Source organism: Melanerpes formicivorus, unplaced genomic scaffold (assembly GCF_026170545.1).
Source record: "Melanerpes formicivorus ecotype bairdi unplaced genomic scaffold, bMelFor1.0.p_v2 SCAF_712, whole genome shotgun sequence".
Classification (NCBI taxonomy): domain Eukaryota; kingdom Metazoa; phylum Chordata; class Aves; order Piciformes; family Picidae; genus Melanerpes; species Melanerpes formicivorus.
In genome coordinates this window covers 5,508-33,209 of record NW_027143064.1, presented here as the reverse complement: position 1 = coordinate 33,209, position 27,702 = coordinate 5,508, and the positions used below count along the sequence as shown (strand labels likewise).

General features: G+C 52.0%; 1 protein-coding gene across 1 annotated transcript; it reads right to left on the bottom strand.

The window, feature by feature from the left end:
* Positions 1–260: 260 nt before the first annotated feature.
* On the bottom strand, positions 261–27,702 carry LOC137460693 (nectin-2-like; the record flags this gene model as incomplete). Its single annotated transcript, XM_068170874.1, has 7 exons — positions 261–402; positions 5,970–6,014; positions 8,367–8,476; positions 13,182–13,292; positions 13,815–13,902; positions 16,148–16,295; positions 27,645–27,702. Coding segments are annotated over 7 exons (609 nt in total), but the record flags the coding sequence as incomplete, so codon positions are not given.

Sequence of the window (27,702 nt, the reverse complement as noted above, 5' to 3'; positions counted from 1 at the left end):
ATCAACCAATGAAATAAACAATGGCAAAGGTGGGGGGTGGGGAGGGGTGGTGGGGAGGGAGGGGGAGGGATCTAAAAGGCCTTGGTGGTTGTAGTGCCAGGGTCAAGAGGGGGGGGGGGGGGGGGGGAACCCAAACCAAACCAAACCAAACATTGAGCTTCTTCGTGTTGCTGTGTCGCCACTTTAAACATACTGTTCCTTAGGACAGATGTAAGGAGCCCGGGAACCAGGAGGTGGGCAGCAGAAGGAGATGTCAGAGTGGTGAGGATAAAGATCTTGAGGGAGGTCTGACAAGGGGGTATAGACATGAGGGATCTTCTCCAGATATCGATCTTCATGTGAGTAACAGCGGGTCAGGTAATCACTCGCATTCGATATCTCTGAGTGATACTTTCCAAAGTTCTGTAAGCAGAGACAAAAGTCAGGGGGTGAAAACTCTGGGAGCAAGGGCCACAGACCACCAAACCCTTCTCCAGCTCCTTGCTGAGGCACACATCTAGCAGGGAGGGAGGCAAATCAAACAGTTCCGCAGAGAAAAACCCCAGAAACCCAGGTGATAAATCACAGAGCCACAGAATCACCCAGCTTGGAAGGGACCTCTAAAGGTCATCTAGGCCCAGCCTCCCCCCTGCAGGGAGCAGGGACAACCTCATCACATTCCCAGATTTTGCTCTCATTTCCCAAAATGTCCATTCCCTGGTGAGTTTGCAGGGATTTCAGATGGCTTCCCCCTTGCCTGTACATGCTCTGCCCCTCTGTCAGTGAAGACAGGACAGCCTGGTTCCAAACTTTCTAAACCTTCCCTACCTGAGCTTACATCATTAATGCAACCCAGGCTCATGCTCTTTGACTTAAAGGCTCCATGTGTCTGACCAGGGACTTTGGAGGCAAAATATGGCTTTGTGCCTGCTGTTTAGCTAGCAGATAGGAGTGCCTGTGCTAAGCTTCACCTATGCCAGCAGCTCCACTGAGTGCCTTGAGGTCAGTTTTGTGACTCAAGTCAACTACAGAGAACATAAAGCACTCAGAAGATGGAGGCTGCTGTGTGCTCCCATGATCTCCCCTCTGCTCTTATGGATGCTCTGTAAAACCTGATTCTTCCTCTTGAAGTGTCAAATGAAATTGAGCCACCCCAGAGTCCAAAGTGATTGCTGTTGAGATAATTTTTGCAGATCTGTGGGGCAAGCAGTACTGAAGAAACCCTGCTTGTCTGAGCGTGAACATCACAGAGACCCTTCCCTCTCCCACAATGTTCCATGCAAAGAGCAGCAAGAGGAGACAGAACCCCCCCTGCTCTCCTGCTGAGCCAGCAGGGCTATGCCCAGAGCAGTGTGGAGCTTTCCCACAGCCCAGGATTCTGGCTCCCAGAGGGTGGCAGCAGATGGGAAGGATTCTTCCCTCTTCACAGACCCTACCTTCGGCTTGCAGCTCCTGCAAGATGACCCAAGGAGGAGGGACAGCTAGGGAGGAAGTGCTCTTGGTCTTCAAAACCAGCCCATGTTCATGGGCTCTCACCAAGGGCTAATCTCTTCTCTCACTCACATATTCATAGACTGGTTTGAGTTGGAAGGGACCTTAAAGATCCCACCAGGGACACCTCCCACCAGCCCAGCTTGCTCAAGGCCTCCTCCTAACTAGCCTTGAACACCTCCAGGGAGGGGACATCCACAACCTCCCTGGGCAACCTGTTCCAGAGTCTTCCCACCCTCACTGGAAAGAATTTCTTGGATAGGATAGGGTAGGATAGGGGAGTAGAGTAGAGTAGAGTAGAGTAGAGTAGAGTAGAGTAGAGTAGAGTAGAGTAGAATAGAATAGAATAGAATAGAATAGAATAGAATAGAATAGAATAGAATAGAATAGAATAGAATTAACTAGGTTGGAAAAGACCTTTGAGATCATTGAGTCCAACCTGTCACCCAGCACCATCTAATCAACTAAACCATGGCACCAAGCTCCCCATCCAGGCTCTTCCTAAACACCCCCAGGGATGGTGACTCCACCACCTCTCTGGGCAGCACATCCCAACGGCCAATCTCTCTTCCTGGGAAGAATTTCTTCCCAACATCCAGCCTGAACCTCCCCTGGCACAGCTTGAGACTGTGTCCTCTTGTTCTGGTGCTGGTTGCCTGGGAGAAGAGCCCAACCCCCACTGGGCTACAACCTCCCTTCAGGTGGTTGTAGAGAGCAAGAAGGTCTCCCCTGAGCCTCCTAATCTCCACTCTAAAGAGAAGTCTAAGAGAGAGCAAATGTCCTGGCAATCACCTTTCATGCCTGTGGTTTGACCTGGGGCTGACAGAAGCAAGCAACTTGCCCTTGAGTCCTTCCTTGCTCCCTTTCAGTACACCAGAAACAGTTGGTTTAGTGGAAGGGGCAAAGATCTGACCCCCAGGAGAAAATGCCTGAAGGAACAGAACAAACTCTTCTGCTCATCTGCTGCCAGTTCCTGGATAAATATTTCACCAGGACTCTTTAAAAAATCATCTAGGAAACAAAGTGTGACCATAATTTATTGATGGCTCAGACTGCTGGAAGAGGCAATGAGCTAGTTGAAGGTCTGCACACACTGAGAGCAGGAACAGCTCAGGAGCAGCCTCACTTAGAGCAGGGAAGGCTGCTAGAGGATGGAAAGTTTGTCTGAGCACTAGGAAAAGGGAGCAATGCTAAGGTCAATCTGATTTTCCTTTCCTTGGCAAAACTCCCTATCCCAGTGTTGGAAGTCAGTGATCTTGACCTGGCCAGACAGCAAATAACAACTGGCTGTAGGCTCCTTCCATTTAGAATTCCTGCCTTGCTGTCTGAATAGCAGCTGGGCCATTCCCACAGCTGCCTCAGGAGGGGTTTTTTTCTCCACTTCTGGCTTTTAATTGCTGAGTGAAAAGAGAGAGAGGTGCTGTGCAGCTGACCTGAAAGGGAAGTTGTCTCAGTGGTTGAAGTTTAGTAAGACATAGAAGGCAAGAGGGTCTCTGAGCAAGGCTGGCAGCCTGTTAGCAGCTAAACTGGAGGGTGGCTTTGGCTGTGCTTTGGGCATGCATAGGACTTCACACTAATATGTGCACTCAAAAGGTCTGCTAGACAGAGTGGTCTGGTAGCAACGAGGCTCTCAGTTAGCATAAACAGACATCCTGCATGAACTGAGCTGGGTGTTAGCATCTGACACTGGAAGAAGCAGAAGGGAGTTTATGGGCTGCCTGTTACCAATATACTGAGTCAGTAAAGCAAGTTTCTTTCTGCTTTCCTCTTAGTCAGTGTGGGCATGGAGCAAGCACTCCTGAATAAGGCTAAATAAGTGGATTTTCCCCCCCCCCCCCAGCACTTCTATTTGGCCAGGTGAGTACCAATGAGTCCTTTGCTCTCTGGCCAGCATTTTGTGCTCACTTTACACAGGCAGGAGTGGAGCAGCTGGAGAACACCAGCAGCAGGTCTGAAGGAAGAGACTTCCCTATCTCCTTTCACCTCCCTTCATCACATGAAGCCCAGAGTCACATTTCTGCAGCCTTGTTCCCTGATCTCATTTCTAAGCAGCAAGAAAAGGGAAGGGAACAAAATCAGCCTGATGTTTATTAACATATTTAGCAGCTGGTGCCCTTTGACTTCCTTCCCCAGTCCCACTGTGACTTTCCCCAAATCTAATTTATCTTTAAGAAAGTTTGCAATTAAATTAGGGATAATGAACTAATTAAATTGAACTGGCACACAATTCCACCACCTTCCCCCACCTGACTGCTCCCACTTGCTTTTGTTTCCAGCCTGACTCTCCATACAATTCCTCATTATCTGGGTTACATCCTCCCCTCTCAGTTTTGTTTTCAAGAGCTTGATTAAAGGGGATGTCAGCAATCTAACCATCCCAGACAGCCTGGCAGATTACCTTCACTTGATGGAATGAGAGAGCTTGCATTTCTGTCATGGCTTACTCTCAACCCTTCTCCATCCCCTCTACACTGGTCTCCAGCTTATTTTTTTGTTGTTGTTTGCAGATCATGTCTTGGGTGTGCTGCAGGCAGCTTGCTCTTTGATCTGACCATATCCTATACTTTTACTCATCTTCTTGGTCTAAAAGTAAAAACTCAAAGTCCTGAGGATTTCCCTGCTCTAGTCTCTGGAAAAATCTGAAGACTGCTACATGTAAGAACAGAACAGAACAGAACAGAACAGAACAGAATAGAATAGAATGGGATAGAATAGACTAGAATGGGATAGAATGGGATAGAATAGGATAGAATGGGATAGGATAGAATGGGATAGGATAGAATGGGATAGGATAGAATTAACCAGGTTGGAAGAGATCTTTGAGATCATCAAGTCCAACCTCTCACCCAGCACCATCTGATCAACTAAACCACGGCACCAAGTACCTCATCCAGTCTCTTCCTAAACACCTCCAGGGATGGTGACTCCACCACCTCCCTGGGCAGCACATCCCAAAGGCCAATCTCTCTTTCTGTGAAGAATTTCTTCCTAACATCCAGCCTGAACCACCCCTGACACAGCTTGAGACTGTGTCCTCTTGTTCTGGTGCTGCTTGCCTAGGAGAAGAGACCAACCCCCACCTGGCTACAACCTCCCTTCAGGTAGTTGTAGAGAGCAAGAAGGTCTCCCCTGAGCCTCCTCTTCTCCATGCTAGGCAATCCCAGCTCCCTCAGCCTCTCTGCCAAGTGTTGCCACAACCGTAGGTTCCTCCCAGCCTGCTCCTGCTCTGTTTGAGACCTTATCTAGGAGGCATAATCACTGTCTTTAGCAAAGAACAAACATCAATGTCTCTGGAATGAGCAGGAACCAGTGACCTTGAGCTTGCTCTTAGGAGTGGTGGACTTTTGTGAGGACAAAACTGAGGACAAGTGGGACAAAGGGGCTCTCCCCCTGGGTTCAGACAAGCCAAAGGCTGAAACTCCTGAAGGGCAAGGCCTGTGATGAGGGAATGCACCCACAGACACATGCAAGTGTTACTGATGCTCACCAAGTTGCATTCCTTCTTGCAGCATGCTTTTGACTCTTGTTGTCCACAGTACATACCTGTTCTGTGTTCCTATAGCACCTCAGACCATCAATAACCTTTAGCATTCCTTCCCTGTCCTTTCTCTCCCAAGTCTCTACCCTTCTGGAGTCAGAGCAGGGCTGTTTATCCTCATGGAGAAACTAGAAAAGGAGCCACCTTAGCTCTCTGCTTCATTTCTCCTGGGAATTGGGGATGGAGGACCTGGGGGAAGTATCCAGGTAGCCTTGGTGTTGATAGGAAGGGGATGTGACAACTGGGAACTGAGCCAAGGCTGCTACATTTGATGGCTCTCCCCAGCATCCCCAGCCCAGGCTGCACTGGTGCAGGTTTAATACTTTGATAGAGACATTCAGAAAGGAGATCTGGGGGATCTGCACCCTGGTCACTCATTTCTTGGGATTTTGGTGGCATTTTCACAGTTCTGAGCCAGTCTGGTGGTAAGAGGTACAAGAAATTGCCAAAGAAAACAGAGAGCAGGAGCGTGGGGAGGGGAAGGGGAAGAAATAATTAAGGAAGCATTAAAAACAGAGAGAGAGAGAAAGGAATTGCCCTGATCTGTGGTGTCTTAACAGGGAGATTACACCTTCAAAGCACCATGTGAGTGGTTTTATTCCTTACTTCAGAGAACCTGGCAGGATTTCCAACTTTGGATTTGGAGGATTACTGCCCTGTGGCTGACAATAAAATCCCCCAGCCCAGGGAGGACGAGGTGAGACCTCCCAGGATGGCTTAGGGAGGGCTTGCCTTGTTTTTTTAGCAGTGGGAACAGTCCTTCAGTGCAGCCCAGGGTGCTGTTGGGAATTGGGGGTGAAGGCACAAGGGAGAGTGGCTGCTTTCGACCCCATCCTCCTCTGGGCTGCCATCTCCATCCTCACTGCCCCTTGGTGACGGGCAGGCAGGTTCCTGGGAGCTGACAAAGGGACCCCACAACAGAATGGAGGGAAGGAAAAAGCCAAACTGATCCAAAACTTACTGTCCACTCTCACTTGTTACGTCTACGAAGACCTTGATCCTCATTCTGGGAGCAGAGGTGGATGAGACACCACAAGAGAGAGAGGTTACTCTTTAGGTCCGGGCCAGGCCTGCTGTAGGCACTTACCTAGGAAGGCTTTTGCTACAGCAAGGGAACTACAGGGCTGCTTCCAACACAGGAAAACCAAGGACCACAGGGAGAGCAGCAGACTGAACTAACCCATTGCACACCTTCCAGGCATGTTCCTGCTCCACCATCACCCACCCAGAGGCTCCTGGTCTGCAGGGAGGCACTAATCAACAGTGGGACCTCTTTAAACACACCATTTCCCTCCTGCTTATCCTGCACAGAGCTGTTCCTGTCCTTCCCAAGGATCCAATTCCCTCACCCTTTACCTTCTACAAACCATTGCCATGTCCTTCCTAAAGATCTGATTCCTTCATCCTTTATCTTCTTTTCCAAAGCATTCCCCAGTTCTTCCCAAGGATCCAATTCCCTCACCCTTTACCTTCCACAAACCATTCCTCGTCCCTCCTAAGGATCTGATTCCCTCATCCTTTATCTTCTGCAAACCATTCCCCTGTCCTTCCCAAGGATCCAATTCCCTCACCCTTTACCTTCCACAAACCATTCCTCTGTCCCTCCTAAGGATCTGATTCCCTCACCCTTTACCTTCCACAAACCATTCCTCTGTCCTTCCCAAGGATCCAATTCCCTCACCCTTTACCTTCCACAAACCATTCCTCTGTCCTTCCCAAGGATCCAATTCCCTCACCCTTTATCTTCTGCAAACCATTCCCCTGTCCTTCCTAAGGACCTGATTCCCTCACCCTCTGTCTTCTTCTCCAAACCATTCCCTCTCCATCCCCAGGCTATCCTGAACTGTTTGCCTCCTTTGATCTACACTGAGTGACCCAGCAGGGGTTCAGTGAGCTGCAACACAATTCCATTTCTCCCTTGGTCTCCTTCCTTATCTCCTCAGCCTCCTCTACAGCTCTTCATGGAGAACCCCAGTGGGGCTGTGGCCCATCAAACCCTTAGCCTCGTCCTTCCACTTAAAAGGCAGCAAATAGAAGGGAAGGAGCAAGGCAGAAGCTGCAGTCACTGCAACTCAGGGGATATACAGGAGACAGGGAGAGTCATAGCCAAGGAGGGGACTGCTAACAGCATCTCCTTGGCATCACCCAGCACATCTCCCAGGATGCAGCAAAGGAGAGTTCTCTCCCTTTCAGTCAGGGGTCTGATGGCCTTAATATCTGACAAAAGATAAGGGAATGCAAGAAGAGCTGAAGGTGCCTCTCTCCACTGCAAACACCCTTCCACCTGAAAGGGTCACTGGTAGCTGGAGATGGTCCCAAACAACCACTTGTAGGTTTAAACACAAACTGAGTTCTAATCACTCCCTGCTGCAGGACCTGAGCTTGAAGGATCCTGGTGACACTTAAAAGAAGTGATCAGAAAATCATAAGATCTGGGCAACAGTCAGCTCTGGTCTCTAATTTTGAGGAGAGCATCAAAGAGGAGACTCTTTCTCAAGCATCCAACCATGCTGCCTGCACCAACCTCCTGCAACACAGCGTCTTCCATTTTTTGGTTGCCTACTCCAGCTCTCTTTTATTCACTGCCTCTTTCAGATGCAGGAACCTTTGTGTGTTCCCATATTCTCTCACATACCCTCCCACCTTGTTCTTTCACACATGCAGATATACTCCACCTTAGCCAGAGTTGCTTCCATGCACACAAACTCTTTGTTATTTCCCCCTCCCAACCAGTCCCATTTTCCTTCTCTCCCCTTCTCACCCTGACTAGATTGGAGAGGACCTCTTAACATCTCCACGAGGCTGTTGGCTTCTGCTTCTGCTCTATGCTGCTTCATGCTACTAAGCCCTACAGGATTTCCCCTAAGCAAACCCCTCACCCAAAGATGCACTCTTCAAACCCACCTCATTTCTCCCTGTGTCTCCAGCCACACTGACTGCAGAGGGGGGCAGCCCCCTGTTCTGAAACAAAGCCATTAACCCCTTACCCCTCCCACATGCCTCACCTCACTGTAGAAAGCAAAGGAAAGCACTGCAAAGAGCATGCACAGAAGGCAAGACAAGGCAGAGGCATTCCTGTCAGCAGCCCCCGAAATCAGGGTAGCAGAGAGAGAGCAGAGAGAGAGAGCAGCGATCGTGGGCAGCATGCGGGAGATGGAGGGAGCGGGGAGGAGGACAGACTGGATGCACAGGGACCACGCCAGAGGAGAGGGAGGAGTTGCAAGGGGTGGGCAGCACTGACTTGAGAAGGGTGCAGTGAGGAAGGCAGAGTGCATTTGTGTACCTTGAGGCCAGAATCTGAGGGGAAAGGGCCTAGAGTGACATGCGCTAGCGTAAGCTGGGCTGGATGGTTGCATACTCGACTAGGTCTCCGCCAGCATGGATGGAGGTCCGAGGGCTGGGTGACGAGGCCAGAGCGGACGTGTCCAGCTCTGCATAGTGGACATCACAGTCCTTGTTGCCAGAGTTCTGGAGAGAAGAGAGCAGCAAGGCGGAGGGGACACGAGAGGAAGGAGTTGGAGTCGAAGGAGGGAGGTGGAGGAGTGGGGGAGTGAGAGCACAGGAACCGTGCGGGCAGTGAGTGAATGAGACAGGAGAGGGAGCGTGTGAAGGGTGGAGGGAGAAAGAAGAGAAGGGGGAGAGAGGGGGAGGAAGAAAACAACAGTTAAAAAGAAGGAGGTAGGGAGATAATGAACAAGTAGTCAGGTAAAACCCCAAATCAAAGCTCAGGTCCCAGAGGCACTGCTCCCCAGATCCACCAAGGTGCTGAGTGACTCAGCCCAGGCTGGCAGCACTCCCAGCAGCTGCCCCTTTTACTGGGGCTGCTCCCAGCAATATCTCGCTGCTTTCATCTTCCCATCAACTCCTCTGGGATAAGCATCCTCTTTAGCCTGTGGTAATTCAGTGAGGTGAAGCAGACAGGACAGGAATGAGGAGGTAAAGACTTGGTCTGCCTTTCTCTGGGACTAGAGGAGGTACTGAGATACAAAGTTCAGGAGGAAAGAGTTCTGCAGAGCACAGGTTTAGGTCTGAGACTGGAGCTGGCATTACTAATTTTCTTAGATGTCTACAGACACTCAGTCTGGGGCCAGACATGAAGCAAGAGAGGCCACAGGATGCACATCTTTCGTGCCAACAACTTGCCACTGCTACCTGGTCACCTCCCTAAAGGCAGGAGAGAAGGTGACCTCAAGCCTCCTGGGCTCCCAGCTTTGCTGAGCACCACAGGGAAACTGGAGGCTGGAAAGGTGGCTCCAGCAGTGCTTCCTTTTCACTGGAGGGGATCTCTCCATGGACTTTTCCCTGCTTTCTGACACTCTGGGGCTTGCTCCTGCTCCCTGTTGCTTGTTTGGTGCAGAATTTATTGCAATATCAATAATGTGACTTGTGTACAAGGTCTATAGCAGTGCCACATGCAAGCACTCTGTGTAAATCATCACCACTGGCACCCCAGTAATTGCCCTGTAAACTGAAAGGAATTATTTTGCTGTCTGCAGCAATAAGGCTTTCCCTTCTACCTGTGCAAATGGTTGTAGCTGACATAAACACTAATCATACCTCTGCTCCCACGTGCATTGTACCTGCTGCTGGCTCCTGCCCCCTCTCACACACAAAGCCACACAGCCCCATTGGCACAGGCACTGCCATGGGCGCCCAGGGCACACCTTTGCTTTCACCCACACACATCCCTCTGCACACAGGCACAGGTGGGTGCCAGCACCATGCACAGTCTTTGTGTCACCTGGAGCACACTCAGCTTTCCAGCCCATTCACTCTTCCTTGGACAGCCTCATAGAAACCAAAGCTTTTAGCCCACAAGAGCCTCAGAGACAACTGCTGCAGGCCACACCATAAGCCCTGTACCTACTTACCACAGGTCATCAAGTCCAACCCAACACCACCATGGCCACTAAACTATGCCCCCAGGTGCCATGGCCACAGGTTTCTTGGACACCTCCAGGCACAGTGATTCCATCACCTCCTTGGGCAGCCTGTTCCAACACCTTACCACTCTTGCAGGAAACAAATTGTTCCTGATCTCCAATGTCAACCTCCCCTGGCACAATTTCAGGCCACTTCTTCTCCTTCTATCACCTGATACTAGGGAGAAGAGACCAACTCCCACCTCACTGCAGCCTCCTTTCAGGGAGTTGTAGAGAGCAGTGAGGTCTCCCCCCAGCCTCCTCTTCTCCACACTAAACAGCCCCAGTGCCTTCAGCTGCTCCTCATGAGAGTTGTTCTCTAGACCCTTCACCAGCTTCTGTACCCTTGATTGTCCACTCCCCTGGCCTTGCACGTTTCTGTGCTGTCAGCTTCGTGTTCTCATTCCCACACAACAACAGAGAGATTCCTTTGCAGTCTCTGACACAGGGCCCAGCCCTGCTCCCTTCTGCAGGTATCCTGTCCCTGCAGACATGTCCCAGCCTCTCCCCTTCTCCTGGTCCCCTGCCAGCACAGACACAAACCTGCACACCCTCCTCCACCTGCCTCTTATTTTTCTCCTGGCACCTCTCCCATTTCCCTCTGCCTTGCTCTTTGCCATCTCTATTGACTTTCTGACTCCCATTCTAGTGCTGTGAAATTGTCAACCCCAGGCAGTGGCTTTCATGCTGCCCTGAGATGAATTTAGCTTAGCCCAAATTAGGAGGTTTTGCACAATTCATTTGAAGCTGAGTGCATCCACCCCATGCTCCTGCAGACTCCATTCCCTTCTACTCTCATCTTCTTCACTCCCCTCCCAAGGAAAATCTCCAGATGAAGTACAGGCAGAACAAGAATATCCTGCTTTGCTTTTCCCTTGCCCTCTGATGGGGCCTAGAGCCACACATAAAACAGAGCAGCTGCCTACATCTGCAACTGAACACACCTCAAAATGAGGTGGCAGAGACCCAGTGAAGCTGAAGGCAATGTGATTCCCTCCTCCTCCTCCTCCTCATACTGACCCTTCTCTCAGGTCAGGAGCTATGCAGGTCTAGCTTGCCTTGGTCAGTCCCTTAGCCTGCTGCTGGAGTCTGGTTGCTGAGTGTGCTGGTTTTGGTGACCACCACTACCCCTGCTGCAGCTCCCTGCAGGTTTCCACATGGGAGTTATCCCAGCCAGACACCCCACAGCATCCCCTAGCAGGGCAGGGCATGAGTGCAACGTGAGCAGGAGGCCTCTGCAATGATTAGGGGTGTAGAAAAGGGATGTCAGTGAGTGGTCCTTGCAAGGAGGAGGGCAAGAGCTGGTTCCTTTGCACAGTGTGGCTGGGCAACGTGCTGCACAGCAGGGCCTGGCTGCGCAGTGTGTGCTGCCTGGCTTATCTGGGAAGAATCCAGCAAAACCAGCACTCCTTGGCAGCAAAGTGACACCCTCCTTCCCCTTGCCAGTCACAAACTTGAATAGCCTGCTGCCTGCCCAAAGGAGATGAGAGATTTAGCAAGAAATGGGAGCAAGCCTCCTCTCGTTCCTGGGGAGAAAAGCCAAGGTGTGGGGGAGGGGGAGGTGTGGTGGGGGAGCCTGACACCACCTACAGACACTGCCAGCCAAGCTGAGCAGAGGACAGGTCCGCTTCACAGCTGTGCTAGACTCGTGCCAAGAGTGGGCAGAGCTGTGACAGTGGTGGTTGGGTCACCCAGAGATCACATCCTGGCTGCAGAGGGAGCTGCTTCATGGGCCAGATGAAACGAGGGCTCCAGAGCCAATCGCCTCTTGCCTCAAGCCAGGGGTGAGGAGTACTGAGTGCCAAACGTGGGGCACAGAAATGCATCTTCTCAGACCAGGATTGAGAGCAGCAAACTCAGTTCCCATGGTTACTGAGCAGCTCCACATCAGGCCCTATCTCACATCACTAACTCTGCCACTTAATTAACTGCCTGCTCGTTATTTCCCAAAATGAGCTCCTCTGGCCTCCTGCTCGCCTGAAATGCAGCTCTCAGATGCTCTGCACTGGCTCTAGCATCCTGTCCTTCATTTAAAACTCCCCTACCACTCAGCAAGCATTAGACAGAGCTGGAGAAAGCCCCCAGGACTGAGGGAGGGCTCCAAAGGGAAGTTTGCTCTCAGCCACGTCCAGCTGGGATGGAGCAAACAGGATCACATCCCCACAGCTCACTCAGAGCTCTGCATTTTGACTCCCAATGCCCTCAGCAGCTGCCTTGCTGTAGACTTCTGCTGGCTAAAGGTCACTGGGCCCTGTCCTCCCATTATCTGCACAGGAATATGCATTAAAGGGTCATAGCAGGATGAACTGGGGGGAGCTGTAATTAGTTCTGCTCATGAAATGCTACTCCAGTATGGGCTGATATTTCTGCTGCCTTCTCAAGCAGCTCTAGAAGCACCAGGCTTGGTGTGTGCCATTCTGAGCCACCCCTCAAGGAGGGAGGCTTGGAGAGAGACCTGCAGCATTTACATGGGAATCCTGTGCCTCCCATGGAGGATGGGGTGAGCAGGGAAAGCAGGCCTGGGAGGAGGAAGGTTTTCTGTTTTCTCCCCAAGAGAGGACTCTAATCCTGCCTATGCCTTTGCCCTTTGAATCTAACATTTCCTCCTTCAGCCTCAGTCCCTGCAAAGCAGCCTTTCCCTCGTGGCTCTTAGCATCCCTCCCTGACCCTTAATCTCACTGCTGCTGCTGCTGCCTCCCATGAGCATCTCCCTGTCTGAGGCTGCACAAATCCCCCTCCCCTTCCCCCCCAAATAAAAAGGGGGTTTAAAGAATGTGTAGTCAATTAGGAGTCAAACCCTGGCACACTCTGCCCTGCAGATAGCTGCACTGTGAAGCTCTCACTGCAGCTTCTGCTGCTTCCTTCAGCTGCAGACTCTGAAGGGGCTCAGTTGCAGGAGGGGAAGTGTCAGCAGGGTTAAGATAGCTGCCTTGTAGGCTTAGCTGTCACATGATGAGACTGCCAGGGTTTGTGCCAGTCCTCTGATGAAGGTTTGGCAGAAGCAGGGATGACCCAGGAAAGCACAGCACAAGGACCTCTGAATCAATCTGGTGTTTAGGAGGTGGGCTGAGACCAAAGTTGCCTTCCTCCAGGAGAGGGAAAGCTCCTGGACTGTGAAGGCTGCTTGTCCCCCCCTCTGTGCCTGGTGAGGTCTCTCATCACTCCATGGGGTGAGAGGACCTGGGTGAAAGCTGTCAGGCTGGGGATGAGGGTGAGGTCAGGTAGCACCATCAGCACCCTTCTCTCCTTACCATTTTGTCAGAGTAGGGAGAGGGCTCACTGGCTGCCATGTCATAGTATGGAGTCTGCAAAGCAAGCTTCTGGATTTCCTCCTCATGCTTCATGTTGTCTAAGTGAACAACCTGCAGCAAAGGGGAGAGAGAGAGGTGAGAAGATCCTTCTGTCACAGCTTGGGACAGCATCTGCTTCAGGAGACATCACCACAAGACATCCCCATGAAGGGCAATGCATCCTACCTTCTCCCTTGCTCCTACCTTCTCCCTTGCTCCTACCACATGCTTTGCCTCCTGATCTCTTTCTGTCGTCCTCACTGCCCTCACCACCACTCATGACATTCAAAATGGGCTTTGGGGATGCTCCAAGGTCCTCACACCTAAGAGCCCATCTGAGCACCACCTCCTTTAGAATTCAATCCCCACAAAAGGCAGCAGGCAGGACCCAAATACAGCTTTCCATTAGGCTCAGCCCTTTTTAATCAGACTTCTGGGCACACAAGCCCTTCCCTTCTGCCCCTCAAACCTAGGCTGGGCACTGCTTTGCCCTCAGAGACCTGGCTTCCCCAAATGTAGGCACTACAGATGCTGCTTGGCATCAGTTTTTCCTTGCCAGAGGAAGGAGCTCGCAGCTGGGCTGGGGAGCTGTACCTGGATGTCTTCTGCAGTCAGGTGGCTTTTCATCTCCTGTTTCCTCTTTGGTGGAGGGGCAGGTTTGTGGGATGGAGGCAAGTCAATTCTGCAGATAAAGAAGTGAGCAAGAGAAAAGCAAGGCTTCTTGCTTTGAGAGAACACAACAAGCTGGAGCCTGCCTGCACCAAAGGTTTGATTGTGTTTGTCACCTACCTGCCAATATAATCTTATAGATAATTCTCAGGAGCCACCCCCTCCATGCCCTCTTTCTCACCCCAATTAGAATTGTTAATAGAAATAAACTCCCTTCTAGCATTTTGTGCCTAATTCCAAGCCAATCCCCACGGCAGGCTGCAGCTCCTGAGGGTGCAGCTGGGATATCAGGCTCCAGGGACCCTTTTGGAATGGCTTCAGATCCTGCCATGGGAGAGGGCTCATTGCAGGGCTCTGGGCTGCTGGCAAGTGGTCACTGCAAAGCAACAAGGTGATTCCAGCCCCAGTTCAGGAGTTTAGCAGGAACAGCAGCCCCTGCCACAGCCTTCCCAGGAGGAGTTAGAATCCTCCTCTATGAATGTCCCCAGGGACATTTATCCCTGACCCCTGCCTGGGCGATCAGCCTTGGCCCCAGAGCACCAGGCTTGGCAGCCATCGTAATCCCAGCCTGGAGCCTGTCTCTGCTCATTCTGATCATATGCAGAGATGTCTCTAATCCTTTTGCAAAACTTATTAAAACTCTGCTGCACTAATGAGCTGCCTCTCCCTCCCTCCTCTCCCTCTGCAACCCCCTCCCAGCCCTCCTCATGGAGATGGGTGACTTCCCTGGGCAACCTAATGGATCTCAGCCTGGCACCAGAGTGTGTGGGGTGAGGGGAAGAGTAAAAAGGGTGCCTGAGGCTCTACACAACATTGACTTTATGGCTGCAAAGGAAAGAAAGGCTATTAACTTCCTGAGGCTTTGGAGTAGACTCCAAAGAGAGGCAGCAGCTCTGCAGACCAGGGCACCTTTGTGTTTCTGTTCTCATCTAAAGTGGCTCTTCCCTGTGCCTGCTTGGAGAGCCATTGTGGGAAGTGGATTGTCTGAATGCATCTCTAGCACAAGCCTGATGCTGTTGATGCAATTTCACCTTGTGGTGCTTGCTTTTTCTTTCAGCCTGTGTGTGCCTTTCTGTCTCTCCTCCTGCTTTCCCTGGGTCTCTTCCCTCCCTCTCCTCCTATCCTCCCATGCCCTCTCTCAAATGGGATTAAATGGAGCACAAAATGTGGCCAAGATACAACAACAATGAGGTAGAAGGGTTATGGAAGATAAAAGCAACTTCTAGCCCTTGGGCTTCCCATGCCTCCCCGATGAGGTGGGAAGGAAGCAGGGGTGGGGAGTGTGCTCTTGTGAAAAGGCAGTGACAAGAGAGAGCTCTTGGGGAAGAGGCCAGGGCAAACATCTCTCAAGAGGGCTTTGTTCATGCTTTATAGGCTGAACTCCACACCACTAAATTCCCTGCCTGGGATTTGTGCTGCACAGTGTTGGGCAGAGCCACACAAGTACCTGTCAGAGAGGAGCCCCTGGGGCATCTCCTCTCCCTGCTCCTGTAGCGCCAGAACTTCTGGCTGCAGGCTGCCTCCATGGCTGCACAAGTGGAAGGCTGAGTGGATGTTAATCCTTTCTTTACTCTTTGGGATACATTCAGAGGTGCTTAGGGTCTACCAGAGATTCCCCCCTCTCATGACACAGTTTGATTCAGTCTAATTCATAGAATGATTTGGGTTGGAAGGGATCTTCAAGACCATCCAGTTCCAAGCCCCTTCCATGGGCAGGGACACCTCCCACCAGCCCAGCTTGCTCCAGGCCTCATCCAGCCTGGCCTTGAACACCTCCAGGGAGAGGACACCCACAGCCTCCCTGGGCAGCCTGTTCCAGTGTCTTTCTGCCCTCACTCTACAGAACTTCTTCCTAATCTCCAGTCTCAATCTCCCCCCATTTTCATTTGTTCTTTTCATAATCCTGGAGCCCTTTCTCTGAAAAATGAATAGGATCTTCCCTAGTGCTGGAGGTGAGAGTGGCACTGAGCAGCTGCCCCACGTCCAAGGAAGTGCTGCAGCAAGAGCAGCACCTGGGTGAGCATCGTCGTGCTTCAGTTCCCACTTCAGGCTTGTGATGAGAGCTACACAAATTGGAAGGCAGGAGGATGGAAGGCACTAGGGGTGCCAAGGAGGGGGAAGAGAGTCAGAGGAAGGTGGCAGGCAGGAAGAAATGGCAGGGGAAATTTTGCTGTCGAGCTTGCAGGCAGGGGAAGAGCCAGCAGTGCTCTCTGTCTGCTGCCCCATCCAGCACCACCAGGCTCTGCAGGGTTACTCACAGGTCGCTGTCGGTCTCGGTGCGGTTCTTCTGCTGCCTCCTGTAGACAATAATGACAGTGACAACCACCCCGATGATGAGAGCTGCTGCAATGGCTCCTCCCACGATGCCAATGATGCCTCCTGGGGCGCCTTGAGGTAGTGGCTTGTCTGCAAACACACAGGGAAGCAGGGGAGAGAGGGTTAGAGCATCGGACAACACAACTGCTGAAGGCACAGCGAGCACAGGGGAGGCAGAGAATCCAAAAGCAAAGGTGCCAGAGCTCTCTGGAACTGTCTCAGGCAGCCAGGTGTGGGCAGCTTCACAGGGGGAGACAAGGTCACACTGAGATGTGGTAGTCAGAGCTCCAGAGGAACAGAAATCTGTGCCTACAATTGCAGCCCACTGTGTCTTCAAGGACCAATTGCTTCCTTGCTCTGTCCTGCAGCTTCTCCTCACATCAGGTGGTTACTCCTGGATCCATTTTTGCTGCCTTTCTTCTGCCCTCACAGGAAGAAGGGGTTAGGAAACCAAGGGGCTTCCAAGCAGCCAGCCCATGGAGAGGAGAGGAACTCCTGTGGACCTGCTACCTGATAGTATTTCTCTCTCTTGAAAGCCTCCTGCAGGGCTTTATCACTGTCAGTGCTGAGCTCCTGCTGCTGTTGGAACGAAGGAGAGCTTTGCTATCACTGTAGACCTTAAAAGAGCTAAGGACCAGCGCTCAATTTATTGAGGCCAGGCAGAGGTATGTGCACCCTGAACCTCACCAAAAAAAGATGATGTCCTGACTGTGCAGTTTAAGGGGGGGGAGAAACATCACATCTTGCATTTCATCTCCTGCTTGCCCCACGGCTGGAGGGCTCTGTGACTTGGGCCAGCTCCTCGGTGACTCACATGGACCTCATTCAAAGGGAACCCATCCCATGGGCCTGATGGGAAAGTGCTTTGAAATGTATGATAAAAGGATTTAATTTACTCTACCTTCCAACCTAATTAAACTTGAAAACTAGCTAATTGGTACTTTGTACTTACAGCTCTAGCAGTGATGAAAGAAGGAGATAATTGGAGTAGAGGAAGAAGGAGGAGGAGGAGGAAGAGAAGGAAAAGAAATTCACAGGAGGGGAAGGAGGCAGGGATGAGGGAACAGGGTGCTTTGTAGAACTTGCCTGTCACACCTAATCTCTGTGGGTTTCCACATGCACTGCCTACTGGCTGCTCTTACTGGCCAGGCCCTGGGCTGCACAGGAATTATGGCTTTGGGTATTGTAGTGGTGGTTGGGATCTCCACTAAGCTCCCCCTCCCCAAGGCTTCAAACTGATACCCACTTTACGTCTGTGCATGGCTGCAGCATGGCTGCACCCATCCCCACATCACTCAGGACAACTTCTGTGGCACTTTGCAGGCTGCAAATTTGCCACCTTCCAGCCATGGATCCAGCATCTGCCTAGCTCAAAGGCTGGGCACCAGTTGGAACTGACTGCCCTGAGCTGCTGCCAACAGCCTATTCCCAGCTCTCACCTCACAGCCAGCCTTCTTCACCTCTCAGATTTGCTGCTGTCAGCCAGGAGTGAACTGAGGTGTATAAACATTTCCCAGGGAAATCCTCTCTCTGGTCAATACCAACAAATTGCACAGCAGAGCTCTGGCATGTTTATTGTACCAGTACAAACCACCTGAGCTCCCAGCATCATGCTGAGACCTCGCTACCAAGGAAGCATTTGCCCTGGGAATTGTTTTGACACTGATCCCCCATCCCTTTCCTTGCTAACCTGCTTTGCTCTTGCCTTGCAAGGACACCCTGGAGCCTCCCACAGCCAGCATCCCACACCCTGATTTCCCCTGTTCCTTCATAAGAGCTCAGAGCTGTGTGTCTTCCAGTGGCAGGATGCTGTAGTCATCAGAATACGAGTCTCTGCTCCCCACTGTCCTCCTCAGTGGCAGTCACTTTTCTCTCTCTTCCCTTCTCTCTAAGCCACATTACCTTGTAAATAATATTTCTGCCCTGAGACAGCTCACTTGCAGCTATGCTCAGGCAGAAAGCTGACACTTTACAATCCAACCCCCTGGACAGCACTGGAGACTGTGGCAGGAAGAGTGACTGTAAAGAATCTCCCAGTCGCTTTGGCTGGGGCATTGCCATGATGGATTGGCCTCTAATGGCTCTCTGGATGGCAGGTGGTGAGCAGAGACCATCAGGCTCCTGCTCCTGCTGTAAATCAGGAGGTTTGTCTATGTGCAGTGGGGAAGAGGGTGGGAGGAGAATGAGGGGAAAGGAAATAAATAAATAAAGCTGGAATGGGTCTCCAGGAACAGGAGCAGGGCTGGGCCATAGCTGAAAGGGGCCAGGGAAATGTAAAGAGAGGAAAATGGAACCATCAGTTTGCAGGAGAGAGAGTGGACAACACAGGCCACTGGGTCAAGACAGTGAGGGGATGAGGAGTGGTGGAGAACAGAGGAGCACACAGAGAAATGCAGCTGTTCTGGAGTGCACATCACAATACCTCCTCCTTGCCAAGCTGTCAGGAGTGTGGTGTGAGCATGCTGCTGTCTGCACCCATCCCAGCTGCCTACCACAGAGCTGTGTGGCAGTGCAGGGCTTCCACAGAACAGCAAATACCAAACGGTGACAAAATCCTAGGACAACAAAGCCCTGCCCCTGCATGTGCAGATCTCTTTCCTGAGGACAGGCTGGGGCCATCCTGCAAGGGGTGTTGGCCACATCTCTGCAGGAGCCTTGCTAGGAAGCTGTGAGAGGCAACAGGGGTAATTGCTGACAATAAGAGGAAACACCAGGAGAAGAGGAATATAAATGAGAGCTGAAGATCCTGGGAGTGCAAGGAAGAGCAGAGGAAAACGGGAAGAGGTAGAGAGAGATCTTCCTTTCTGCTGGCTCTTCCCTCTTTCTTTTTCCTTCATTTCCCCCCTACTTGTTAGATTGTCACCTGCACCCCCAGCTCCTCCCTTGCTCAGTCTCCCCTTCCTGTGGGATTGCTGTGTCTGTACAGTTTGGAAGGCTCACCTGCAGCCCAGCCCTCTTCTTTCCCTCTTCTGGGTGCATTGATCTCTCCACCAAGCCAGTCAGAGGCACCAACAAGGTGTTTCTGGAGGGCAGGGTGGCTGCAATAAGGGGTGCTGGAAAGTCAAACAAAAGGGCACCGGGAAAGCCTCAGGAGAAGAGGACAAGAACAGGCAGATGAGGATTCAGTTACATTGGCAGGGCTTTTGGGTAGCCCTGGGAAGGTGCTTGTAAGGCTTCTGAATCAGGATAATCAGAATAAATGGGCAGGACAGCTCAGGGGCCCCCAAAGAGGAGTGGGAAAAGGCTTTGGCAATTAAGAATGCAAAAGCCTTTGCTCTGTGTCACGCTCAGATAATTTCAAGCTCTCCCTAAAGTTTGTGTGAAGCAGCTGGCAGTGAGGCAGGTAGCAGAGAGCCCAAAGGGGCTGAGCAAACAGCTCAGCTTTATCAGGACGTCTGAGGGCTGCTGGGAACTTCTTGTTCCTGCTGGAAAGTGAATTAATTCATGGTGTTACAATTAAGGAGAAAAGAAGGACACCCTGCCCCCCCCCCCCCCCCCCCCCCCAGTCTCTTTCAGAGAAGTTTCATTCATTGCTTTATTCTCCTGTGGCTCTTGTGGAGGTGGAAGCAGACACAGGAAAGGCAGGGATGTGGTTATCTACCCATAAAGCATCCTCCCAGGCACCTGGAGGTGTGGCTGCCTGGCTTTCCCAGGGTACCCGGTAACAGATGAAGACCTTTCCACCCTTTAGGTCAATTAAAACATTTGGTGAGGTGCTGATCCTGGAATTCAGCAGCCCCAGTGCTCAGTAAATCACACCCAGCTGCTCACACCTCCCAAGCAAGGGAGGAATGGCCACTAGACAAAAACGTCCATGCTGGAGAGGTGCATCAGGCAGACTCGCAGCATGGAACTGCTGCATGGTTTCATGGCAAAAAAAGCCTTGTCCAAACAGCCCCAGGGCTGATGGCTGACTGGGTCTGCACAGCCAGAGCCATGGCTCAGATTCGCTGCTAACAGCCAGGATCTGCTTCACGGCCCAGACAAAGGGACAGAGCTGTGCCCCGGGGGTGAAGTCCTGCAGCTGCAGAGCGCAATAGCAAATGACAACAGAGGGACGATGAAAGCTGTGGAGAACCAGCACGCAGAAGAGCAAGAGAGATGTGCCCAGAGGGATCCTGAATTGAAGCAAAGATGGCTAAAATGGAAAGCTTCCAGAGCAGGGGGAAGGACTCACTTGCTCTTGGTATGGAGGGGGTGATGTGGAGGACTTTGCAAAAGCAAAGGAAAGAAGAGAGAGAGTTTGACACACCTCAGGAAGGCCTTTTCCCCTAAGGCTACCTGTGTGGCTTGGCCATTTGCAGCATGAGGCAGCCTGGGACTCTAGCAATCAAGAGGGTAAGTTACCTGCCCAGCAAGGGGCTGGACCTGATTGTGTAAAGCTGGGCTCAGCCAGGCAGCTCTGCACTTGCTGCACTGTGTGCATGGTGACACCCAGCCTGAGCAGCTGGGCAGCAGCAGATCTGTGGAATGGAGTCCTGCAGGAGTTGCATGGTCAGCTGTAGGCTGGGACAGAGGGGCTGGCAGGCAGGCCTGGGGCTGTCCTCTTCCTTTCCTGCCTGACTGCCATGCACTCAGCTGTCCCAGGGTTGAGTTTGAGTCCCATTCCAGATACAGAAGCTGCATCAGTCTCTGGGCCTGGTTTCCTGCAGCCCTGAGTGAAGTTATTTTGCTCAGAGCTGCACACTCTTGTCTGTGCCTCCTCCTAGCTTCAATCTGATCCCTCAGTGCTTCACAGAAAACCAGCACCCCACCCCACCTCTGCTAAGCCACTTGCTCAGAGACCTGCCTGCACCTGCAAAGCAGGGTTCCCCTTCCATTTATCACCTCCCCACACAAAACAAATCCCCTTCTATTTCATGGCTGGCTAGCCAAAGCACTCAGCAACGTGCTGCCTTGCTCAAGACACATTGCAAATCCATGGGAAGGATTCCTAATCCTTCTCCTTTCTTTCTGCTGGCAGCTCTGTGGCTCTCCTAGCTGCCAGCCTCGCTGGAGTTAATGTTACCTTGGTGTTCAACTGCATCCCTGTTCGCTGCCTGCAGATCTAAAGCAGCCTGTCCTAGCAGAGTGCCAGCTCAAAGGGGGCCCTGTCTGTGCCCTGAGCTGTCCCCCTGGCCCAGAGAAAGGAGTGAGCACTTAACTGGACTCCCTCTGCCTGCTGAACCTTGGAGCAAGACAATGAGCTCAGATGATGCATATTTATAACACACCCCACCTGACACATTCCAGGGAGCCTGAGACACGACAAGTTCACAGAGCTAAATTAAACTGAGTGGAAAAGCTTGGCAGAACAAACACATCTCCAGTTTGTTTTGGAAGGCAGGAGCAGGATTGGCTAATTTGAGCCACGCTCCGATTGCATTCACGCCCCCAGGCACGAGTGTTAGCTCAGAGCCCCACCGTGCCTTCTGTTTGCAAAGGGTTAATGAAATGCTGCTCCCAGGAGGAGCAGAGATGTGAGCTGGCAGAGCTGCTGGGCCAAAGGGCAGGATAAACAGCAGGGCTTGCAAGGCACGGGGGATTTGAAAGGCTGGGGGAGGCTTCTCTGGGGGCTGTTCCCTTCACTGTGTACACGAAGTGAATCCCTTGCGGGGACAGCTACACATCCAGAGGAGAAAAGGGATTAAGAAGGGAAAGATAATGCTTGGAAAAGTGATCTGGTGGCACTGGGCCATCACTGTGTGAGGCTGCAGTGCCACCCTGCCCCTTCAGCAGCAGCAGCACATCCTTCATCCCTCAGAGCCAGGTCCAAAGCCCATGCCCCTTCCTCTTGTCCTGGCCTGAAGCAGAGAGCAGAGTCCCTTCACACCTAAGCCCTGCTCAGACAGACCCTGTTCCAGCTCAGATCCTTGCCTAACTGCAGGTGGAGGTGAGCAGGCTGCAAGAAATGCTTGTGAGAGCCCTTCACAGCCAGGAGAATCTGTCCCTGTGCAAACACCAAGCAGTGGTCCCAGGTCAGTTTGCTCTTTGCAGCACCACTTAACCCCTGCAGCATCCAGAACCAGCTCTGCTGCTTGTGTGGGGACAAACGATGAGAGAAAGACCTCAGCATGAGGAGCAATTTGGTTAGCAAAGGTGGCTGGCAGGGATTGCTGAGCAAGAGCAGTGTCTGGGCTTCACTTGGTTACAAAAGCATAGCAAAGACAGAGCTGATCCAAGAGCCCTTCCCCATCCCTGGCTCCCAGAGACTCCTTCAGCTCAGGAGCTCTCTTGCTAGCAAGAGGTGCTTCTGGTTTTGTGCCACCTCAGGGGCAGGAGGTGCAGCCAGCCAACAGTTAAACACCGAAGTGAAGGCAGAGCTGCTCTTCTGCCTCTGTGCCCTGATAGAAGACAGAAGGAATCTGAAAGCCTCCCAGCAGGGTGTTTGTTGCTGTAGCTGTCTGTCATTTACACCAGCACAGGAGCATTCCAGGCCACGGCTGCAGTCCTGACACAGCTGCCTCACAGGGCTTCAGCCTCCTTCCCCTGGAACTCCTTCCCCTGCTCTGCACCGCCCTGCCTCTGCTCCCAGTGAGTGGGTGCTGGGGAGGGGGAGCTCAGCTAGTTTATTTTGAGTGGGGCCAAAAGCTACTCAAGCATGGCCAAGGGTGGTGAAAAGAGCAAATGCTGCTGACTGCTTTCTGTGTTGTCCTTCCTCTCCCTCCCACAGGTGGGAATCTCCTACAACTGCCAAGGCCATCCACAAGCAATCTTCTCCACCCTCTCTCCAATTCCTCCCTGCTGAAGACCAGCAGGCTGGCCATCCCCTGGGTCTCTTTGGCTCATGGCTAGCCCACGGGCTAGGCATTAATCACAACATCCTTTTAAGATCCTTGCCCACTTTACTTTCCTCTGTCATTTTTTCACTAGCCCAGCAGGCACTTCAAGAGTTTGCAAACCACTTCCCTGCCTCTGATGAGGTTTGGGGAGAGCTTGGCCAGATCCAGCCCTCCCTGGGGTGCTTTGCTTTGCTTTGAAGATCTTGCCCAGCTGTGAGTGGACACGTGGATGGGCTTGATGTTAGCAGCTATTATTTCACACACATTCCAGCTCAGGCCATTGCTCTGCCACTCACCAAGGGTGGAGGCATCTCAGCTCTCTCCAGTACTGACCAGCTTTCTCCCTCAAGTCTCCTGCAGAGGAAGCAGCAGAGTCATCCTTGGTTAAGTAGCATCTGGTTAAGTAGTTGCTGGCAGCAAAAGCATGTCTGGAATGTGGCTTTAACCCCTGGTGACCTCCCCTTGCAAAGCTTCCCAGTGGCCACTAACCGGGATGGGGTTTGGGCAGCAGCAGTAGGAGGATTGTGTTAACCCCACTGGATCCAGCAGACACCAGGACAGGCCTCTGCAGAGCAGCTGCTGTAGTGGGAGCTCCTCTGCAGGTACCTCTTGCTGGGCTGGGTTTAATCCCACTCCTGGAGCATGGCTTTCCTCTGTGTGAAAGGACAGAGCCCAGCAGAGGCTCCGTGCAGGAAGGAGCTGCTTGCTCAGAGGGTGCAACAAGCAAGCAGTAACCTGCAGCATTGTCCACCCACAGGAACTCAGCTCCTCTGCATCCCCACACACAGGCTGCATCCCCACACCTTCCCTTCAGCCAATATCTGCATCACCTCTGGATTCTGGGATGTCCCTGGCCCTCTGCCACTCAGTGGCTCTGACACAGGGGCCAGACATGATCCCTCTCTCCAAACCCAGCACAAACCTCCCTCTGCCCTCTCTCCATCCTGCTTGGTCAACTCCACAGACCTCCTTGCTTGACTTCACAGCTTGGTGCAGCATTGTGGAGAGTGCCCCAGCCTGTTTGGGGAGAGATGATGAACCTTGCAGGAGATGGCAGATTTCCTGATGTTTCCTCTGCCTGCTAGCCCTTAATTTTAGTTCTGCTTCATTTCTTTGCAGCTCAGCAGAGTAATGAACAATCAAATCCCCTTAGTAATTTATTTCTTCTGCTGTAGTTTCAAGGAGGTGATGACATTTGAAATTGCCTCTCCTGGGGGGATGAAGGGGCTAGATCCTGAACCTCATTACACCAGAGTGGGTCTCTCTTGATCTTAGCAGCCTGCTATAGCTATCCAGGGCACAGCTTGGTCCCAAATCCATGTTTAGCCAGAGATACAGCCTTGCTCCTTTGATGAGTCCATTAAGGTCATGCTATTACAAGCAGCCACCAGATGAGTTCTGTCAGATAGAAGGTACAGGGGTTGCAGCTCAGACTTATCATCTGCCTTAATAGAGTTAATTTGCTCAGCAATCTTCAGCAGCACTCCTGGGACTGTCTCATTCTGCCTGGCCATGTGCCCTGGACTGGATTGGTCTCTGGCCTCTGGGATGCTTACAGCATGGAACAGGGGGCAGCTGTCTCTTGGATGTACCCAGAGGATGAGATCAAATCCCTGTTTGCATCCACACAGAGAGGCTGCTGAGAGTTAGGTGCAGACACAAGCTATGGGTGGCAAGGTAAGGAGGAGCTACTCTGCTTCTCTGTCTTCTAGTGACAAGTACAGGGACAGTTAGGCAAACGGACAGGGCTGCAGTTCTCTTGCTCAAGGGAAGGGAGGCCATCCAGAGGGACATTGACAGGCTGCAGAGCTGGGCCCATGACAATCTCATGAGGTTCAACAAGACCAAGGGCAAGGTCCTGCAGCTGAGGCAGGGCAATCCCAGGCACTGATAAAGGCTGGGCAGGGACTGGCTTGAGAGCAGCCCTGGAGAAAAGGTCTTGGGGTTGCTGGGGGAGGAGAAGCTCAACAGGAGCCAGCAGTGAGCACCTGCAGCCCAGAGAGCCAAGCAGAGCCTGGGCTGCAGCAAGAGAAGCAGAGCCAGCAGGGCAAGGGAGGGGATTCTGCCCCTCTGCTCCACTCTGAGACCACAGCTGGAGCTCTGTATCCAGTTCTGGAGCCTCTATTACAGGAAGGACCTGGACATGCTGGAAGGTGTCCAGAGAAGGGCCACAAGGATGATTGGAGGGCTGAAGCTGCACTGCTGTGAGGACAGACTGAGGGAACTGGGGTTGTTCAGTCTGGAGAAGAGAAGGCTCAGAGGAGACCTAATTGTGGCCTTCCAGTATCTGAAGGGGGCTACAAGAAAGCTGGGGAGGGACTTTTGAGGGTGTTAGGGAGGGATAGGACTGGGGGGGATGGAGCAGAACTAGAAGCGGGGAGATTCAGATTGGATGTTAGGAAGAGGTTCTTCCCCATGAGGGTGGTGAGAGACTGTGGTGGGTTCAAGTTTCCCCCCAGCATTAACTTTGCCAGACCAACTCACTTCAAAGCAAGTGAAGCTGTATTTACAAGCAAGAACCACACTCTACACTGGAATGCAGTGAACATGTACACAACAGACAGGATTGACAACATCATACAGATATTTACAAGTAGCAAACTACACAAACCCAAAACCCTGGTCAGAGACCAGGGAAGCTGTTCCACTGCCTCCCCCCCCCACCCCCCTGTCCCAAGAGAGGAAAGGAGCAGAGAGAAGGCAGTGGATTAGACTTAACTAAACAGCTCAGCTAAGGCCAGCTGACAAGCAGGTTAAGCTCTCCTGAGCACTGGTTAGGCCACACCTTGAGTGCTGTGTCCAGTTCTGGGCTCCTCAATTCAAGAGGAGACACTTGAAGGTGTCCAGAGAAGGGCAATGAGGCTGGGGAGGGGTCTGGAGCACAGCCCTGTGAGGAGAGGCTGAGGGAGCTGGGGTTGCTTAGCCTGCAGAAGAGGAGGCTCAGGGGAGACCTTCTTGCTCTCTCCAACTCCCTGAAGGGAGGTTGTAGCCAGGTGGGGGTTGGTCTCTTCTCCCAGGCAAGCAGCACCAGAACAAGAGGACACAGTCTCAAGCTGTGCCGGGGGAGGTTTAGGCTCAAAATGAAGAGAAAGCTCCCAGACAGAGAGATTGGCCATTGGGATGTGCTGCCCAGGGAGGTGGTGGAGTCTGTCCCTGGAGGTGTTCACAAAAGGCTTGGAAGTGGCACTTGGAGCCATGGTTTAGCTGTCAGCAGGTGTTAGGGATTAGATACTAGGTTGGACTTGATGAGCTCTGAGGTTTTTTTCCCAACCTGGCTGATTCTATGAGAAACAGCTGAGACCAGGAAAGAAGAGAGAGAGTTGTTATGGCACAGCTCATCTTCTTCTAGATCTTTACCCCATGAATGTGTTGAGGATAAAGTTTCCTTTTCACACCCAACAGTGATTCATTTGTAATTTTTCTACTTTTCTGCTCAAAATCTGTAACTAAGTTTTAAAGGCATAGCCCAAGCCCACCACAGTCCAGCCCTCCTAAGCAGTCCCTTTGGCTGCTAATGCTCTCCAGCTGATCTAAAGCAGTCTCTACAACAGTGAGTGAATAAAGGTCACAGTCCATTCTGGCTGTCTCAGATTTGGTTTGGGCCCTGAACAGACTTCCCAGCACATCTCAAGCTCCCTGGCAGGTGCCACTGGTACCAGATGGCTCCCAGATGTTCTCACAACTCCAAGAGCAGCTTGAAGGTCCAGTGGAAGCTACCAGTGGATTGCAGCTTTGAATCTTAGAATCAATAAGGTTGGAAAAGACCTCAGAGAGCATTATCAAGTCCAACCTGTCACTCAACACCTCCTGACTAACTAAACCATGGCTCTAAGTGCCACATCCAATCCCCTCTTGAACACCTCCCAGGGATGGGGACTCCACCACCTCCCTGGGCAGCACATTCTGATGGAAAATTCCTCTTTCTGGGAAGAACTTTCTCCTCACCTCCAGCCTAAACCTCCCCTGGCACAGCTTGAGACTGTGTCCTCTTGTTCTGGTGCTGCTTGCCTGGGAGAAGAGACCAACCCCCACCTGGCTACAACCTCCCTTCAGGGAGTTGTAAAGAGCAATAATTGAGAAGTCCAGAGACCAGCAGACAGTTTGTCTCTCTGTAGATGAGGTGAAGCAAAGCAGCAGGGACCCTCAGGTGGCTCAGGGCTCTCAGGGTTCCTTGCACTGTAGATTCCTCATGGATTCTTCCTTTGGGCACGATGTTGTACCTGCACAACACTCTGAATGTAAACTCTCCCAGCCAAAGTTAGCCTCCTTTGGTGAAATTCAGTGTGTTCCCCATTCTCTTGCATTACCCAGCAAGTGTGACCAGGGCCTGCAGCAGAAGCCACCCCTTGGACAGGTTTGGCCTCTCCTACAGGAGAAGATACCCAAACAGTTTTGCCTAACAGATTCTTTTCTCTGCCAACAGAAACTCTGTCACCTTCTACCTATCATAGCCTAAACCCACCACAGACACTGGAACAGGGTGCCCAAGGAGGTGTCCCTAGCCATGGCAGTGGGGCTGGAACTGAATGAGCCTTAAGGTCCCTTCCCACCCTGACAATTCTGTGAGTCTACAGTGGAGCAGACATCAAATCTCTTCCTACCTAACCGGGGGGCCACCAGGCCCCCCGGCCTTTGTTGTCACCACCACCAACACCCAGTGTGCACCATGGGTACTCACCAGTGATGAGAGGAGGATCCTCAGCCCAGATGGGCTCAGCTTGGGGCTGCTGCCTTTC